General features: G+C 43.6%; 1 protein-coding gene across 1 annotated transcript in view; it reads right to left on the bottom strand.

Moving 5' to 3' along the window:
* LOC119168764 (glucose dehydrogenase [FAD, quinone]) overlaps positions 1 to 20,910 on the bottom strand; it is a 119,935-nt gene that overhangs the window by 30,132 nt on the left and 68,893 nt on the right. The window contains exons 3-5 of the mRNA XM_037420142.2: positions 13,213 to 13,402; positions 9,497 to 9,628; positions 2,523 to 2,653 (exon numbers count right to left, since the gene is read on the bottom strand). Coding sequence (XP_037276039.2) covers positions 2,523 to 2,653; positions 9,497 to 9,628; positions 13,213 to 13,402 — 453 coding nt within the window. The remainder of the gene's footprint in view (positions 1 to 2,522; positions 2,654 to 9,496; positions 9,629 to 13,212; positions 13,403 to 20,910) is intronic.

Raw genomic sequence — 20,910 nt, 5'->3', positions numbered from 1 at the left:
GCATCTCACAGGACAATTTAGTTTATTTTTATACCATTTAGAGTATACGTAAGCGTCAGTAGATGCCATCATAATCCTGGTGACTTCTGGAAAAAGGAGTTCAAACTTTCCGTAGACAAATATGCAATGCTCGATTAATGAACGAAATATCCGCGCGAATTTCTAGAAGGGTTTTCAATAGCAACACCTCTCACACTAGCAGGCGGTAAATTTGCTTGGTGACATCCATCAATTGTTGCATCTTAATAACGAGCACTTTCCCTGTAAAAAAATTCTGCTTTAATTTTTCCGAGTGACTGTGCAGAGAAATTGGAGCAGGACCGAAGGGTGAAGGGGGTACATAGTAGCACGAACTAAGAAAAGACAAATCAGAGAAAAGAAGTAGGAAGGAGAAGAAAGGTCAGACGCTGAGATCTTTCTGCCGCCTTCTACTTCTTTTCTCTGATCTGTCTTTTCTTAGTTCGCGCTACTATAAGCCCCACTGAACCAACTCTCCCAGCAAAATTTCTTACTCTACGCAAGAGTGAAGACGCATGCCGAAATGGTGACGGAGAGCGGCGGTGAGTTGAGCGGAAAGTACGGGGTACGCCTTGGGACAACAGACGTGAGGAAGACGCTGTGGGGACGTAGAAATCGGTTCTTCGGACTATTCATTAGCGAGATACCCACGTCGCTCATCTTGCTGACCACTGGGACAAGCATGGAATATATGGTCCCGTATGCCACATTAAAAACAGGGGGCACACTGGAGGCGATGTGAAAGAGTGTGGTTGCGCAGGTGCCTGTGCTGCCACCGAGGCCAAATGGCTGCATCCAACGTCCGCAGGCACGGATTTAATTAGTGCAGCGGCTTCTGCATACAAAGGCACACGAAATACCACATGAGACGGGACGCGTGCGATGCCTGTTATTGATGCCAGTTCATCTTTGATAATGTCACGCAGATTAGGAAGACGAGAGCGGACAGTCGCAATGAAGCCGTGAAGTTTGTGTGTGTGTGTGTGTGTGTGTGTGTGTGTGTGTGTGTGTGTGTGTGTGTGTGTGTGTGTGTGTGTGTGTGTGTGTGTGTGTGTGTGTGTGTGTGTGTGTGTGTGTGTGTGTGTGTGTGTGTGTGTGTGTGTGTGTGTGTGTGTGTGCAATGGTACAAGTAAGGGCTGGCAACTCATGTTCTCTGGTAAAGTGAGCGTCGCGAGAGGTCTGTGGAAGACTCATAGAAAGGAGGACATCAGGCGTGCTCTTTATAGGTTCAACGGTGTGTTGAACGATATTGCGACTGTAAATGACGAGAACATTGAAGGCCATGGAATTGGTGTCTTTCAGTACGTGAAGGATACGATCGGCCTCCATCATGTCATTTTGGCCAAGGTGACATAGTGCCACAACGTCTTCTATATACGATGTATATCATTTGTCTGGTCGTTGGATGCGGGAGGAGAGTTTCTTTTTCGTTACCTCAGGGTATTCTGAAGACGTGCGGAAAATCTGATTGAATTGCACCATAAATGTTTAATCAAGAAATCAACTTTCATGGTTGTAGAACTACGTTTAGCGACCTCCTTGAAATAACAAGGAACATGGCGCAGTTTGCGTGCCTCGTCCTAATGATTACAAACACTTGTTTGGCCTTAATTCTTGAGCAACTTTTCGACATCATCCACGCAAAGGCTGGAAAATACCGGAGGGTCTTGTTGGATGTACAAACGGTGTAGTTAGCATCTGGCTGAGTATAGGTGGCAGTGGCTGTGATTTTGTTGTTTTACTCCGTCGCCGTTGCTAGTGGGCACAGTCGTCGACCAGACCATAGCTCCAGGTATGACCGGCAGAGCAACAGGACATGAGTAAATAAGCACACTTTACCACTTGTAATAATGAGACGACTTGCGGTGTGACTGCAGAAAGGTTATATTTGAATGCAGTCCCACAAGGTAAATTAAAGGTTATACGATCGCTAGTATACAAGGACGAGTATGATGAACTTTCTAATCAGCGCTCACAGAATTTACACAAAATGAACAATATTACAAGACCCTCGAGCATGCATAAAAATACTGGATGATCAGCCCTTTTGCACGAAAAAAAAATTGTATGCATGATCTCAAAGTACATCAGCAAGAGAGCCACTTGAACTTGATTACAGTCCCTGAAGGCAACATCACTAAGCAACCACCTGTCAAATCCTGGATTATGTCTGTAATGTGTTATGTGTCTCTTCTTCCTTGTTTCCTTGTCTCCTTGCCCCCTCATTCCCCTCTGCCACGGCGTCGGGAAGCAAAATTGACGTAGTAAAATTAACCGCCCTACCGTTCTTTCATTCGTTTTCTCTCTCTGGATCGCGTTATTAGGATACGCTTGAAACAACGCCTTTATAATGTTTATGGCTTTTTGGCTTCAATATTTGCTGGTAATATTTTAAGATACCGTCAAACAACGCGGCAAGCCCTCGGAAATCACCTTTCTTCGTTCAAAGATCTTCTTGTGTCGTTAAAATTATCTTATTAGAATGCAGCACCGGCAATACCGACCTTTGTGGCCTTAGAGAAGATGGAAACGTGGAGATTCTTGCGCCCCTTCTTTCCATAGATGGGCAGCACAAAGGCCTTTGCCGTGGACCACCGCTCTTTGCCCCGAACAGTGAACTGGTTAGCCATGAAACCTGAGAAGAAAATCAATGTAGTATGATAAAGAAAGAACATCAGGGCAAATGATGTTGGAAGTATCCGAGGGCCGGTGGAAATCATCGTATTGCCTAACGTGAGAAATAAATGAGCAGGTTGTACCTCACTCTCAGATGTAGGCATAGGTTGGCAAAACTTCTGAGGGCACTCAGGTTAACTCACGAAATATGTTTTCCGCTTGGAGCTCTTTTGGACTCACCAAAATCTTCCTGAGTCTGATTTCACTCGGACTCACATTCACCAAAATTTTGTTCAACCGCACTCACTCGCACTCACACTGGCCTGAATGTTACTTACCCGTGGCGAGTGAGACTCAATACTCATGACTTGATCTGGGTCTGGGTAAGTTCAAGTGAGCAAACTCGTGGGCCCTTAGCCCAGAATTGGCTTTTTTACTTTGCCGTCAATCCCTTTACCATTAATATATCACGTAATCGGTGCTCTTCATGGCACCGTTCGATAAATTATATAGTTATGAGTGGTTGCCAACTTGTAAAGAAATTTTTTCGAAAGAGATAACAAGAGCCATATTTATTGAGAGTTTCCATGGAGTTGTTTGCGCGGGTAGGGGCAGGGGGTGGGTTCGTGGCACTCGTAACGTAATTTACATATCTGAACAACAAATATTGAAATGTTCAATAAACGATACTACGGGTATAAACATGAACACAAGTAAGAATGGTTGTAGTTGCTGAAAATGAGTAGATAGGGCTCTAAGTCGGCAAAAAAAGCGAAGTTAGCTCGGACTCACTCAAGAATTATATCTTGCGCTTTCAACTCTCGGACTCCGACTCACTAAACTTTTCTTGAGCCGGACTATCACTCACAAACATTTTCCTGAACCGTACTCAGTTGGACTCAAACTCGGCAAAATAACACTCACCCGGATTCACTGAAACTCAGGCTCAAGACTAGATCTGAGTCTGAATGAGTCGACTCATCAATGAGTCCACCGACCTATGGATACAGTGCATTGTTATAAAAGCGTTACCTTCAGTATTAAACCCATAAAGAAAACGGCTTACTGCAGTGGCGGCTTACTGCAGTGGCACACTTAATAATATCAAACTGTGACGTTTATTTCAAGTGCGGGCAACTGCTAACTATGTCTTGAAACTGGGATACCAACGCGTTGACAATTTGAGAAAATCTGTGTGGATATTTCAGAACCCTTTTGTTTTGAAAGAACGCCTTTTCGAGGTGTTCACTCTGCATTTTTTATTTCCGTTAACGAGGACTCTTGACATATGTATGGCTGTTCTTTTGTTTTATTCGTGTTTATTCTTGGATTCCAATGCCACCTTTTTTTCATTTCTTATATATAATGACTTTTACAAGCACAGCACTAAGACTGCATGCTATTTTATATCGGGTGTTCAAAGTGAGGCTTTCAGGTTGTTGTTTTTTTCATTCAGCTCTGGGAAAAACTTTGAAAACACCTTTGGACACAACCTATATGTCCAGTCAGACAAAGGTAGACAACAAATGCATCTGGCAGTGTTTCAACTACCTAAGAGGTAACAATTACCTTTTTAGTTACTGCAGCAAGCATACATATTCATATTAAAAAATTGGAGGCAGCCGTATTTATCCCCAGTTACTCTTGGAAGAATTACTCAAGCATGTCTGTGCTCCTAGATATTCTGCGGCAAAGTTTAATTGTGGTTTGCATGATTATGCATGCAAGATGGTGAATATGGGTGCAATGTTCCTCCCCGATATTACAAACAGTCATAGCTTCCTATCGCGAGTCGGTCCACTGCTCTTTGTTTATTAATGTTCTTGGCGCTTTGTGGCCGAGAATGGCTCTTGTGCCATAAAAACCCACACATTATCATCCTCGCGAGTCGGTAGTGAAAGGGCAGCAGTTCTCATCTCTGCATATGCCTTCCATCCTTTGTCAGGTTAAACAACGTACGCAACTGCGCGCTTCTCATTGGGTAGAAGCTTTGCTCCAGTGCTGAGTGTCTTGCACGCGTAATCATGCAAACTGCAATAAAGCTTTGCCACGGCATATCTCGGAGGACAGACATGCTAGAATAATTCTTCCAATTGTAACTGTGCAGATATGCGACTGCTTCCAACTTGTCAAAACCAATATGCGAACTTGCTACAGTCAGTGAAAACTTGATTATAAATATTTGTTAAAAAATCACTGACAGCCAAACTTAATATCTCACTTTGTGCACCCCTTGATGCATTAGTTATCTACAAAGGGGCATGGTTGTTATGTTCTTCCCTGTACTGAACTTTCAGAAAATCATAAAGCCTAGCTTTGAACACCCGGTATAGAAAGCTGGATTATTATGCTTTAAATTTGTTTTCATACGTGTTGATAAGCGGGTTTTAAGACTGCGTACGTAGTGTGCGTGATAGCCTTGTGTACGTGAGACGGACGCATTTCGTTTAGAGCATATTCACAGATATTCGTACTACTGCCTTCTGGCCCCCAGAGTGCACGCACAGACGCCACAAATATTCACGTCAGTGATGCACGCCGTGGCCTTTGCAGTAATTTCCCAGAGTTGTTCCTGAGTTATCAAAGACTTCAGAGCCCAGCCTGTACAGTAATTTTAGCCCGCATGCGTTAATACTCTGCGTCTTTGAAAACAGAGGCTTTCTTTTTAGCACATACGTGCAGTCTTCCTGCGAATGCACATCGAGAAGGAAATAATCAGTTTTCCTCCAGCGCCTGCAATACAGACTACTTCATCAGGAAGCTATTTATCATTCTTTTACTCTTTTACTGCAATGCAGTACTCTTTCGCAATATCCTGGAGGGAGAACTGTCAAAGTACATTCAAATTAACCCCATGCAATATTACGCACATTCATACACCAATCATTTACCCTTTGCTTTCATCTTTCGTTTTGTCCTGCCTGACCTCTGCTGAGGAAGAGTTATACACAGCATTTTCTTTATGAATAATTCTTTGTGCACAAAGAACTTTTACACTCACGAAGCCACATTGGATATATGTACCTTAGGGCTACAACATACTAGAGAAACATCTATAATAACAATTTTACATAGACAGGGCCTCCAATGCGCTAAAGCACACTAGAGGCCCAGTCTATTTAAAGATGTCATGTGATGTGATCCAGCTCGCATAACAATATCTTGAGTTCTATCGAGCCAGACCCTTGATATGGATATGAGACCCACCATAATGAAAGCCTCCGAGAGTTTTGACCATCTCGTATTTTTAATGCACTCACATCGCACAGTGCACGAGCCTCCAGCATTGCACCTACATTCAAATGAAACTGTGGCGGCAGGAATCAAAGCCTCAACTTGACTTTTATTTCGTGATCTGCTTGTATGAACAACTGTTTCTGATGTGTGCATATTGGTTGTGAACAAATGTTTCAAATGCCTGCAATTATTCGTGCTGTTTTCGTTTCCTCTAAACAGTGACAATAGTTTTTTCTTAAAATTGCACAGTGTTGTTGCGTATGCTGACATGTAGGGGTGGCGAGGCTCGTCAAGCAGTCGGTAATGACTGCTTTTTCTTGCCATCGTCAGTTTTTTTTTGCTGTAAAAACTGGAATAAACTGATTGATTGATTGATTGATTGACTGTCAAGTCAGCTGTCGAGCAGCGTGAGAGCACCATCACTTTTGTATTTAAGCACTCAACACAGGCTAAAAATAATGCTAGCAATGCTTAAATTTTGAGTTTAAATGCAGGGCAAATGTCTAAAATATAGTAAATGAAAGCAACATTTTTGAAGTAGACTGTAGATCACAGTTAAGTTTGCCTAAAATTCTTTAAATTGCCTGAATGAACTCAAGTGATACACTTGTCAGACAACATCTCGCTGGTCTCTGAAAAACATGGGTTTCTGAAGATTTATCTAGCAGAACACAATTAATTGAATATTAATTATCATAACTTAATATGCAACATAGAAAACGCCGGACAAAGACGTTGTCTTTTCCTGTACTTCGGAAAAGTTTTTGACACCGTTTCACAATCTTTACTCTTAGGTAAACTTGCAGTGCTAAGCAGTGACTGCACGAGTGTAGTATGAATAAAAAGTTATTTTTAAAACCATGGACTCAGCGCGGTATTCAATAGCGAGAAATAAATTTTTGTACACATGACATCAGAGGTGCCACAGGGCTCAGTCGTCTGGCCACTTTTATTTTTAATATGTATTATTGACATTTGCTCAAGAATTGACTATAATATACGTTTGTTTGTACATGACTGAGTTTTGTACAGATGAATTGAAACTGAATGTATGCCGATTTGCTACAAATGAACGTGTCACGTGTTGACGAATAGTGCTAAAGATAGTAAGTGCGACTTCAAGTTCAAAAAAAGGCGTTATTGTTACACTCACGCATAAAAAAAGAAACAGGTTGACCTGACAGTACGCTCTCAGCAATAGTGTTGGTTTACAAAACACACAGTATAAATACCTAGGTGCACTTATTAGCCGAATGCTCATGAAATACTCATGTTAATTCAGTGGTTGCGAAGGCCACCAAGGTTACACAGCGAATTCTGAGACAAATGCTCCGGCATGGTTGAAATTAATGACTTGTGTAGCAAATAATGATCCTATGCATGAATGCGGTTGTACCGTGTTGGACCCTTGGTAAATTACTTCAAGTAAAAAGCTTCCAAAAATCTAGAACAGCGTTGTAAGCTTTGTCCTAAACAGTTACTCAAAAAATGATCGTTGTATCAATAATAAATATTGACTAGGATGGAAATTACTTTCATGGCGTTGAACAAAACTGTGGTTATTGATTGTATACGAAATATTTAATGAATAATAAAACCGTCGTTCGAAAATAAATGTGCCTTTAGACTCTTCATATGTCTTTTCGCGGAATGGTCATTGTTTCAAAATTTTAGAATATCGTACCAGATCGAGGTGGTATGCCAATTCATTTTTGTTTGTTCGTTCTCTCAGCTAATTGAATCACCCAACAAGTGGGAACAAGTGTGCTGAATGAATGAAGAATTGTTTTTTCTCACATCCTAACCACCTCCGAGGTTTGCAGTGCGTTCAGGCTCAGTGGTGTAATCATTGAATAAAAAAATGGGGGGCGGGAGGGGGCGATTTTCGAACACACGCGCCTAATGCTAGCACCCTGCAAGAGAGGGCGCTACAGCCTCGCAAAGTGTTCCTCCCACCGGCTCCGTGAACGGGGAATCTACCTGAGGAAACTCGTTGCATACAAAACGTATCTCAACTGATGCCATAAAAAGCAGGAAGTCCATAAAGCGCGGCATAAGGCAACGCACATGGTACACTCCGAGTTTGTGGATCTGCTCCTAACAAGGTTCTATTGGCGTCATGGATGTTTTACGAGGAGGAGTGTGAGCTAAGCCAAAGGAAATAATAGACAGGTATAAATTACCGGGCTTAGATGGTCAGCGGGATCGAAGTGCGCAGCGGGATGCCAGGATCAAAGTGCGCATGCGTTACTGGTACCGCTTACCATACGCGTGCTATTTTTCAGATTTAACGTTACTGCGTTCGCGTGGTGTACGCAGTGTACATAAACATGAAGGCACTTTCAGATGCCCTCTTCGTATTGGTTCTTGCGTAGTTTTTGAAAGATTCACTCCGTTCGCCGGAAACTACTGTTTAAAATTGCCTCGCTTACCCTCTGTTCACTTTCATGACCGAGTATTACGGATAAGCTAGCGTAATTTATAAGATAGCTTCCACTTTCGAACGTGTTTAAGCTAACTAGAAGATCGATGTTAACAAATCGGCAACCGATAGGTTTTCGCAGTTTCGTGCGTCGTCGATACTTTTTTACTTTTATTATTACTAAAATAAGCTTGTAGCAATGCTTCACGTGGTTACACGCCTAAGCATTCTCGTTTTCTTTTCTTTTTTACTGTTCCTTAACTTATCAACCCTCCAACAGGTGGCGCCGTCATTCCAGCTGGGGCACGTAAGCCACGTAAACACCGTCCCCCTTAACTATAAGTCGTTGTTCGCAACGAAACGCTTGCTGCACGGTAACACCAATCTCTTCACCCCTGCTATCACGCTAACGATAAACTATAACTATCTAATAGCTAGGTGCCCGTGCTACGCACTTGAATTTAGCTGCATTTAGTACAGGAGTTAGAACTACTTCAATCGCTACCCAAGCACATTGTTCATTCGCTCGATGGCGTATTAATGTCCACTATAGAAGGCAGAATTCATCAACGTCTCTCGTTTATGCCTAGAGTAGCGCTCATGATTTTAATGTGATGGATGGACGAGCACGACGCAAGCCTACTTTGTGCTCTTGACTGTCGTCACAATCAAATATAAAAGCTGCAGATCAGTGCCCGACGTCGTGACGTTATGATCTTTTGGACTTCTCGCAACTAGAATCATAGTTATTAACACCTAATTTCCATCTTTTGGTCCTCTTGCTATTCCCCACCAAGTACAGGGTATTCAGCCGGCCTGAGAACTAAATGAACTCATTGTTCTTCCCCTTTATTTTCTTCCTCTTCCTCTTAGTTACTTAGTTAATCGACAACCAAGTATGGCCCAAGTAGAGTGTGCATGGTTTACATAACCTTTGCACCAATGTAACAAAAAAAAAGGGTGGGGGTATTAATACCCTTGATAGCAACAGATGTGCGCGATTGCAGCCCTCAATGATTCATTAGCCTCACTGAAGCCTACTCAGTAGCAACGTTCAAAGGAGTCTTTTTGATTAATTTATTTTGTTTCTGGACACGCTTCAGGGTCACTATAAAACTGTTCCCTTCAGCACCTTGCATCCCAAAAAGAAGGTCAATATGAAGTGAACAATATTAAAGCTTTGTTTGCTTTCTCGTAGCTCACCTGTTTGTCGAGCTCCGTTGTGGTCGTTGACCTCGTAGCCAAGCTCCTTGCCAGCTTTGAGGAAAGCGTGCAGCGCTGGCGTCTGAAACTTTGTTGAACTGACGGTGAGCTCCCCGCCGTAGCCGTGGTAGCCTGCAGTAGCGAAGAATACCTCGATATGTTAAACTAGGCCTCTCTGTCAATTGAGTAGTCAGCAGTGTTGTGTAGGAGACCATAAAAAGAGTAGCTAAATATGTTACTCGTTACGCTGACTGTAAAGGAGCCCGTTACACCATGCATTACCCACAACAAAGTTAATGCGCTTTCATTGTCATTACCGAAAGAAAAGTAACGAATATTACCTCTGCCTTTGACTTCATATTGAGCTATTTCAATCATGGTATATTTCACTGCAGAAATTCACCTTATTACCTTTATAAAAACCCAAAGCGCGGACTTAACTCGAATAATTTGCCAGGTGTGCCATACGTTAAAAATACAACATGCAGGAGGTATTCACTGCATTCTTCCCGCTAGGCGCCATCAGTGATGCGCTGTCATGATCAAATGGTGTCAATACAAATGCCAAGAAATATTGAAGGGTAGTGAATACAAGTACCTGGGAGTAAATATGAAAAACAATACCTGAAGATACAGGTATAAAGGCTTAGGGGCATAAAGAAGCATAGAGCGTGGAGGTAAATACGATGTGTTTTGGGTTTGTTGAAAGGTGTAATGGTTTTAGGGCTTACATTTGAGAGTGCAGTGGCGTGCGTAAGTTTAACAGTGCAATTGGGGATGTATGCGATGGAAAGGACTGTGGGAAGCCTCCCGTTGGGCGCCCACGGGAACACGACCGTTGAGGATATGAAGGGTGATGTGCGATGGACAAGTTTTGATGCGTGGGAAGGTCAGAGTAGAATATGGTTCAAAGAGAAGCTAATTAATATGAAAGAGAGCAGAGGTGCTTTGTTTTTTGTCAGAAGAAGAGCGTTGACACACATGGAATGAAAAAAACGTGAAGCTTCACCCCATAATATACGGCTGTAGGCGACAGAGTAGCTAAGTGCGTGACGTGGAAAGTCAGAGAAGCAAAGAGGATTCACTTTCAGCGATGGAGAAAAACTTACTCAGATGAACAAAAAGGGAAAAATCGAAGCGAGGCACTTCGTTATAATCAAATGAGAAGCGATTTATTGTTTAAAGCGAAATCATGTTGTCTTAGAAGGCGATGTTATAAAGCAAGATCCAGAAAGAAGGTGAACACTACATATGTTGTGGGCAAGACAAGGAAACGATGGAGCATGTTTTGATTTTGTAAGACAGATGCTCGGGCTAGTTGGTGACTTGGAAAGAGTGCTGACTTCAACCGGTGGTAGATCCAGCCACTAACTTTTTTAGGGGCGGGGTCACCTTAAGTAACATTGGAGAGGAAGGCGTGGTCATGACTATTTGTTTTTACTAGCAGAAAATCCTCTTCATAGTAGTTCTACTCGCTTGTCCTGATTGGCGATAAAAGGTTGACTACAAGGACTGAAATTAGCAGGGGGAAGTGCTAACAGAGACTTGGGGGTGGGAGGCGATTACCCCCCCCCCCCCTTTGGATCCGCCATTGACTTCAAGTGAGTTGAAGGCAGCACTCTTTCCTGCTCATATCTCTTCCTTTCGTAGTTACGCCGTGAGAACTCATTGTCTTGCATTGTGCGAATATGTTGATGTTCTAGTTGTATCTAGATATATCCACCCAGTTGTACGTTTGGGCTTTAGCGCCAACAATGTACAGCTGGAAACGCCCCTGATAGAACTAATTTAGAGATAGTTCGGGTTTTGGTGGCAGTACCTAGATAGAAAGTACTGAAATTGGGGGAATCTTACGCTTCACATGTAAGAGTTGAACGCGATAGCAATATTCTGTCCCAAGTACGTACTTGAACTACTTAGTTCGTACTTTTTATTGTACGATGTAGCTACAGAAGTTTAAACTCTAGAGGACTACAATGTATTTAACAAGTTTGGTATTCTTTTGTGTGACTGAAGCTTTCGGATATGATGTTTCCAATCTTGCTATACAACATCTGCATGCTCCTAAGGGAATTGGTGCTGTAACGTCTCTGCTTGTTGTAATGAGGATTGGCTTTGGAACACGAAGTCTTTACGATAACCAAACGTTCTCATGCTCTATGGTAATGTATGTTTGAGCCACGCAGTATTAGTGCAATAATACATCTTGCATTGTGAACCATGTATGTGTTTGTTAAGCAAGTTATTTGCAACGCACATCTAAGCAGACGAAGTTATTTTCACTGTATTTTCAAGTGGATGCGTGGTTGTATGGCAGAACACCTGTTTGCCACGCAGACGGCCTGGGTTCAGTCTTTAGTGGGACATGAAAAATTTTGTTCTCTACCTTGTTTGCGTATATCTCCAGTTTTGGATTCCTCTGCAGTCACTAACAAGATTATGATTTTTTGCTCACAACAAAAGACGCCGACGCCAGTGCCGGAAAATCTGTGAAACGAACCCTTTAATGGTGTTGCGTTAAATTGAAAATATTGAAGATCCCGTGAGCTTTACCTCTAGGAACTGACCGCAACAGCAATATCCAGTGCCTACTGCATACTGCAACCACTTAGAGAATAATTATTGTTGTATGACGTTACGCGAGATATTGAAGCGTTGGGTTACCACAATGTAATCGATAAAGCTGAAACTGACTTGTACGAGTGATCCTTTCGCATATAGCTGCACTTTATGTAATGGGTAGCATGCTTTAAACTCCAGGCAATCGTGAAATGTTTTCAACTTTCCATGCACCCACGACGTTGTCTGAAGAAAATGAGCGCAGTAATGTATGTGGCCTTTGTAATGGGTCCACGGCATTAAGTTATGTACTTGTTCAGATATTCTCGTCATCGGACGCCCCATCGCTTGTACCACGCAATAGTTTGGCGATATTACATATTGTGATGTGACGCCCCCATACAGGCAGCGTGTGTTTAAATAGGAAGTTACTTTCACTGTATTTTCAAGCAGATGCTTGGCTATGTGGTAGACACCTGCTTGCCATGCAAGCGGCCTGGCTTGCGACTTCAAAATTGTTATTATTTACTTTTATTTTATTTGCATCTTTCTCAATTTTTCGGCCACGGACAAGATGATGATTTTTTGCTCGCAGCAATACTCAAGTCGACACCGATGCCGGAATTTTACGAAATGGGCTCTAACGCTATCGTAAGAATAATTTGTAAAATAACGACATTTCGCAGTTAAAGACAATGAAGTGGGCTGTGAATTAGCGTTTTTCTTTTTTAATAACAAAATAGATTTAATCGAAGTCGACAGATAATTAATTAGGCGAGCTTCAAAAAAGTGGTAAAAAATTTTGCTTTTTTGTTTTTAGATCAGTCGAGTCTATAGTTGCGCCCATGTCAACACCCCCTTATAAAGGGCTCAATGATAGCAGCCATCTATCCATTCATCGTCGTGGTCATTCAGTGATGCAGCTAGTGGTAGTCTCACATTTCGTGGCCCTGCACGCCACTACGCTGCTTTATTAGAAAACCAACAGAAAACCAATGCGCCAGGGCCCATCGTCTACAGTTCACTGTCACGGTATGGTTGCAAGATCACTCAGTAACTGACAGAATGGCGAACATAAAAGCACGAACAGAGCCCACGGAGTTGGGTATGGAGGGGGTGCCACAAGTACCCCAATAAAAGAAATTTACTGTGAGCACCTTCTTCTGCCAGACTTCTGTTGGTGTTGTCCTCCGACTTCTTGAAGTACGGCAGCACTTCGTCGTAGGACCATCCCGTGGCGCCTCCTTTGGCCCAGTTGTCGTAGTCACGTCGGTTGCCCCGGTTGTAGATCATATAGTTAAGCACGCTGCCGCCTCCCAACACCTTGCCCTGAATCCACAAGTCTCTCTGCAATAAGAATTTCGATAATGAAGATTTGCGCGTTCACTAAAAGAAGTGGAAGGCACAATGATGCGAGTGAGCACAACCACACGCATATATATATATATATATATATATATATATATATATATATATATATATATATATATATATATATATATATATATATATATATATACATACTTATATACAGTTCCATTCCCATTTCCTCTTAAAAAGCCCATTCAGAGAGTGGTGCGTAAGGTGGCAACTCGAAGCTTCAGTCACTTTACCCTACCTACGTCTCTGTCACCTCCATCCAGGGTCATTTCATTTCTTTTGTTTACTCTCCATGGAGCAATTGCCGGACCCCCTAATTAAAGGTACTCTCACGCATAATCATAGTAGCTATTGCGAAAGAAGGAGTTTCACATGACGTCATAATACCTCGTCCCCTGCGAATGTTGTATTCTTCAGAGTGAATAGAAGAGTCCTCAAACTTCTCAGCAAATAAAGGTAATTTCTCAATACTCGTGATGGTCGAGAAGAATTGCACTTGAAAGGCCACAACGCTTGCACCGTCAACCACGCAAAATCGCTTTCAACTTCTTTCGTACAAATAATGCCGCGTGCACTCTGGGAGATAATGTGTATTAGTAAGTTACGTGTTGTAGCAAATATTTATCATTTTATAATCGCAGCATTCTACAAGTACTCAGGAGGTTATTTTTACTTGTTCTTTATTTAGAGTCACGGTGAAAGACAGCAAAGCTGCAAAGAATAGTACAGCAGCGCACGACCAGTGGAAATGACCTATCACGTTCACAGATTATGGAGCTTGCGAAATAAACTCTGCTTTAAGGGAAAAGTATGGCCCTTTTCACAGCTGTAGCATAATTGGGCTCAATTCCCATCCTCTATGAGGGGAAAATGTGCGGTTTAGCGAGCTACTTGTTTTTACTTTTTGGATTTTACTCTAAGCAATTTTATACAGGGCCAAGCGCTTTGATCTTTACTTAGGACTTCGTACGATAAGAAAACATAAACTTTCTGTAAATGTATTCACAGTGAATGTGAATAACGAAGTTTTGGGCCTTTTCCGCACTACCACTGGCCGTGTTATTTCAGCATACTTTGCTGTTGCAAGCCTGTGAAATACTGGAAAATCTCGTACAACAATGAAATCATCAGTAATTTTTTTATAATGAGTCGCATAGAATGGCCATAACAAATGATACGTCAAACGCAAAAAGAGACGCCACTTTTGATAATTAGTACATTGTTTCTCCACTTACATAGACACAACCGACTGAGCTTGTAAGGGCGTTAGTAGAAGTTTTTTTTTTTTTTTCGGAGTTTCAATGGTGTGATTTTACCGAGTCCTCTAAACGACTTATTGCAGTACAGTTTCTTTTACGCAATGTATTCTTCAGCTGAACACCTTGAGCTAATCGTCACATTAGTATTCTATTCGCTAAAACTCGACACCACCCTAATCCTTATTCCGATACGCCAAGTTGAATTTTCCTGCTCATTGTTCTTGCCATTTATTATTCCCTTTCGGTAGACGAATGAAGTGTATGGGAATCGCTAATCTGAGGAGTGCAAAAGTTCTGCATTCTAATTAAGCGCCCTTTACCGTGCCGCACAGAGACCGAGGTAGCACGAGCACCCGGCCATACCCAGCCCGCATGCGTCACACGCTCGGGTTTCTGGTTAAAAAAAAAAGGAAGAAGTTCTCTGGGATTTCTGTGTGGTTTGGGAACGCCATATAGACGAGGTTGGCTGTGAAACGTCGCGTGCCTTAGGGTAGTTAGGAAAACTGGGAAACAGAAAAACAGGATTGCAAAGGAGTTCATTGATTATGATTTACAAAATGTATGTGCGGCCTACTATGGAATTCGGGTGCATATTATTTTCTGGCAGCGCGGTATACAAGATAAGAAAGTTAATATTATTAGAAGGAGAAACTTTGCGCTTGTGTCTAGGACTTCCAATTTTGTGGCGAATAATGTTTTGTATATGGAAGCACGTCTTTCACCTTTGTTAACTCGGTTTAAAATACTTACAGTTCAAACTTCCTTAAAAATGTACGATTCGCCTCTGCGAGAAGTGTCCTACGTTTTTATTTAGAAACCAACCGCATTCTTCAGAACACAATGTGCTAGACTACACTCCCCTCAGATTAGGTTCGTCCAAACGCTGCTAGAACCTCTGAATGTAAACATTTATCAGATTGCCTTAACGAAGATGCCGAATTCAAAACTTGAAATTAAATTTCATGATATCTTCCCTTCTATTGCGAAACAACTGCCCCTTCAATATTTAAATAATCAGTTACAAGATTACTTGACTCATCTATCCATAAACAACGTTATTGCGACGGACGCATCCGTATTAAACGAAAATGCTGGAGTAGGCATCTTCTGTACTTCTCTCGACTGGTCTTTTTCAGTTCGATTACCTTATTACACGCCGATATTTATCGCTGAATTATTTGCTATAGTTCTAGCACTTCGTTAACTTCCTGCAAGCGAGTCAGAAGCAGACATACTTACTGATTCTCTCTCAGTATGCACTGCACTATCTACAGCAAGAAACTTGACCTTATCGAGTATGATTAGTAGTTTATTACCAGCAAAACCTAAAAAAATTCTACTTTCTATGGGTACCTGGCCACTGTGTCATTTATCCAAATGAGATGGCAGACTCATTAGCCAAAGCATCTTTAAGCGGACCACTCTTACCTATTTTACCTTATTTGGCCTATGTAACAGTAATCAGATATAGAAGTGCTTGTTTGCACAAGGAAATAGAAAAATGATTATTGGATAAAGTCCGCGACTTCGTACATCTAAGATTTCGCTGGACCAAACAGTGGTGTGTATCTCGGCAGTAAGAAATTACAATCACCAGATTACGATGCAGAATATGGCACCTGAATTATTACCCACATAAAGCTGGACTCACAGCATCTCTGTTATGTCTCTTCGCAAGGAATCAGAATCAATAGATCATTTCTTTTTATCCTGTCACCGATATTCTTATCGAAGAAAAATATACCTGGTCGAACCAACTGAGAAGCTAGGGTTAAAAATAAACGTGGCAGTAATTTTATCCTCCGGAGGGATTACATTAGGTTATAGCCACAGGGAGGTTTGCTCTGCCGCATGTGCGTACATAATGGCAACAAAAAGGTTACCTTGTTATTCTATTGTTATTATTATTACCGGCTACGAGACTACCTGAATGCCTGACTCTTAACTAACTGGCAACAAAAAGGTTACCATGTTAGTCTATTGTTATTATTATTACCGGCTACGAGACTACCTGAATGCCTGACTCGTATCTAACTCACTCGATGATCATGTCGCCCGGTTCTTGGCCTATCCCCTTTTTTGGGCGAGTGCCAACAAAGCTAAAGTTTTCTCACAGTTTCCTTAACTTGTGCGCACATGTTCGCTCCAATAAATATATGTATGCATGTATGTATGTATGTATGTATGTATGTATGTATGTATGTATGTATGTATGTATGTATGTATGTATGTATGCATGCATGTATGTATGTATGTATATATATATATATATATATATATATATATATATATATATCTTGTAAGATGGCGTCGAGAACACTCGAGACTCTCCTTTTATTGACTCGAGTATGTGCCCCACAACATAAACTTGACTGGTGATGATGAGTATTTACAGATGAAAAGATGGGACGCATAAATAATGCTCACACTTATTTTCCCCGCGCACTTGAGCGGCCGGCCCGGCCGAGACTTAGGCGGGAAAGGTACGGCGCAGAAAGGGTTTAAGACGTGAAACGTGGACAATCTCGGAGGCACGGTAACGACGGTCCGAGGAACCCTCGACGGGAGTGACAAGGTAATTGACCGGAGATGTTCTTTCACAAACAACGTAAGGTCCTAGAAAGCGAGACTGAAACTTTTCACACAATCCGGGTGTGCGAACAGGCGTCCAAAGTAGTACTTCATCTCCAGGACGGAAGGTGACGTCTCGACGAAAGCTGTCATAGCGTTGCTTGCGGTCTTCTTGACTGGCCTCCGTGTTGAGTTGAGCACGTTGCCGTGCCTCAGCAAGCCTTGAGACGAAATGTTCTGGCGTAGTCGTCGACGTTTTTGTCATTGCATTGAAGAAAGAGGCGTCAATGGTGAATGTCGGCGCACGACCATAGACGAGGAAGAAAGGTGAATACCCGGTGGTTCGTTGAACAGCGGTGTTGTGTGCGAATGTTACGAACGGCAAGATTTTGTCCCAATTATCGTGGTTCGGTCCGATGTACATGGATATCATGTCGATTAGAGTCCGGTGGAATCGCTCTGTCAGCCCATTTGTCTGCGGGTGGTAAGCGGATGTGGTCTTATGAAGTGTGCCACAAGTTTTTAGAATTTCGTCAAGAATTGTTGACATGAAGGCCTTGCCCCGGTCACTCAACAACGTGCGAGGTGCGCCATGACGCAACACAATGGCTTCTAAAAAGAAGGCGGCAACGTCTGAGGCGGAGCTAGTGCGTAGAGGAGCGGTCTCCGCGTATCGTGTGAGGTGGTCGACGGCTGTGACGATCCAGCGGTGGCCCGCTGGCGTTACGGGAAGTGGCCCGACGAGGTCTATTCCGACAACGGCAAAAGGTGTGTCGGGACATGGAATAGGTTGTAATAAGCCAGCAGGAGCTGAAGTTGGTCGTTTCCGGCGTTGACAAAGTGCGCAAGAAGCGACATAATTAGCCACAAAAGTAGAAAGACCAGGCCAGAAGAAACGGCTCCTAACGCGGTTGTAGGTCTTTTGAAATCCCAAGTGTCCAGCTGATGGGTCGTCGTGCAATGCTTCGAGAACTTGTTTTCGCAGCGAACGGGGAAGTACTGGCACCCACCGATGCCCATCCGCATTGTAAGTATAGTGTTGCAGGACATTGTTCTCTAGCTTGAACAGCCGTAGCTGACGACGTAGTCTGGCATTAGGGGGAGAAGGCGAGCCATTCAAGTATCCGATGATGCGGTTACAGTAGGGGTCGTCACGTTGGTACGCGGCAAACTGGGCGCTGTTGTTTAAAGGTAGCGACCCAGCAACTGCCAGGGGTGATAACGTGAGTGAACAGGAAGCCACCTGATGACCTGAGGGGCATTCGGGATGCGTGGTTGGAGATGAAAGTGGCAGAGGGCAGCGAGAGAGAGCGTCAGCATCCTGATGCTGTTTGCCGGACCTGTACACAACGTCAAAAGTGTACTCTTGCAAACGCAGTATCCAGCGACCGAGGCGCCCAGACAAATTCTTCAGCGAGGACAACCAGCATAGGGCATGGTGGTCGGTAACCACAGTAAAGTGGCGTCCATACAGATAAGGTCGAAATTTCTGGATGGCCCAAACGACAGCGAGACATTCCTGCTCTGTTATCGAGTAGTTTTGCTCTGCAGATGTTAGTGCGCGGCTGGCATACGCAACTACTCTCTCACGTGAAGTGTCGTCGCGCTGGAGGAGGACAGCACCGATTCCGTGGCCGCTGGCATCTGTGTGCAGGAAAGTGGGTGCACTCTCATCGAAGTGACGGAGGACGGGGTCTGATGTCAGAGCACGCTTAAGGGCTTGGAAAGCACACTCGCACTCGTCAGTCCACGTGAAATCCGTCCCTGACGTCAGAAGCTTGTGTAACGGCCCCGCAATGGCAGCAAAGTGACGGATGAAGCGGCGGAAGTAAGACGCCAGGCCTACGAAACTTCGCAATTGTTTTTGATTGCGCGGACGTGGAAAACTAATTACGGCAGCAACCTTGTCGGGGTCGGGTCGAACGCCGTCTTTGCTGACAAGGTGACCCAATACTTTGATGCTTGTGCTGGCGAAGTGGCACTTTTTTGTATTGAGCTGTAGGCCAGCGTTCGAAATGCACGTTAGAACTTCGTCCAAACGCTTAAGGTGCTGAGAAAAAGTAGAAGAATAAATGACGATGTCGTCTAAATAACATAAACAGGTTTTCCATTTGAGACCACGTAAGACAGTATCTATCATGCGCTCAAATGTTGCTGGAGCGTTGCATAAGCCAAAGGGCATGACGTTAAATTCGTAAAGCCCGTCAGGCGTCGCAAACGCTGTTTTCTCCTTGTCTGCTTCGCGCATAGGTATTTGCCAATACCCGCATCGGAGGTCGAGGCTGGAGAAATATTCTGCGCCTTGTAGGGAGTCCAGGGCATCATCTATGCGTGGCAACGGATATACGTCTTTTTTCGTGATCTTATTGAGCGCTCTGTAATCAACACAAAAGCGGACAGAGCCATCCTTTTTCCGGACCAACACCACAGGAGACGACCAGGAGCTGGATGAAGGTCGAATAATATCCCGTTTGAGCATGTCGGCGACGTTTGTCTCGATGATTTGCCGTTCAGCCGAAGAGAGACGGTATGGGCGGCGGCGTACAATGGAGCTGCCTTCGGTTTCGATGCTGTGCTCTGCAACGGAGGTGCGGCCCAGAACTTTGCAATGTACATCAAACGAAAGGCTGTGCTTTTGGAGAAGGTCTAAGAGGTCTCTGTTTTGCTCGGCAGTGAGGTGAGGACTTATGGTGTCATTTAAGGTAACAGTGGTAGCCTTGATATCAGTAGTAGCAGACAAAGGTGGTGATTCTGCGTGAAGGGGAATCAGTGAAAAGGACTCACTGTCAGCGAAGCAGCTCACAGCAGTGCCCTGGGGCAGCATCACTGGCGAAGAAGTTGGATTCAAGGCGGTGACGAATGCTTTACCGTCGTTAAACCGCACAAGGCCGGGTGCTATGGTAAGCCCCGCAGGTTTCGAGCGAACTGATGCAGCTATGAAGACGTCACCATTAACTATAGTATCCGAAGCGATCGTTAGAAGTTGTTCATCTCCTGGCGAAATGAAACAATCAGTAGCAGCAATGAAACGGAAGCTGTATGGATCGACATCCGATGAACTCTCAGTAGCTGACATTCGAATGACTCGCTGACGACACGATATGAAAGCTGATGCCGAAGAAAGGAAGTCCCATCCTAAAATTACTGTGTGAGTGCACAAAGGAAGTACAAGAAACTGAATGTGGTGAATGATGCCATCTATGAAAACACGGACTGTGCAAACACTTGAAGGCTGAATAGGGACTCCATCTGCGCAACGAAGGGGAGGCCCATCGTAGGGCGTCCTAACTTTTTTCAATCGGGCACAAAAGTCTGCACGAATTACGGAATGTGATGCGCCTGTGTCCACCAGTGCCTCTGTCTGTATACCTTCAACATACACCAATAAAACATTCGATGGGCGGTCCGGAGGAGTTTGACGCAGTTCGAAAGATGCAGCTTTCCCTCCCGAAGCTGCACTGTTCAGTTTTCCAGTTGGCGGTCGGGGATTGAAGTAGAAGGTCGGAGAGGAGAAGAACGCCGCATCGGTGAAGGTGAGCGACGACGTGAGAACCGGGAACTGCCAACTGGGTGAAAGTTCTGCGGAGACGGCGACCGACGTGTGCTGTTCGGATACAGCTGACGATAGGGGGGTCCAGTCGCGTA

This window comes from Rhipicephalus microplus, chromosome 3 (genome assembly GCF_043290135.1).
Source record: "Rhipicephalus microplus isolate Deutch F79 chromosome 3, USDA_Rmic, whole genome shotgun sequence".
NCBI classification, from domain to species: domain Eukaryota; kingdom Metazoa; phylum Arthropoda; class Arachnida; order Ixodida; family Ixodidae; genus Rhipicephalus; species Rhipicephalus microplus.
This window is presented reverse-complemented; position numbering and strand designations above follow the sequence as displayed.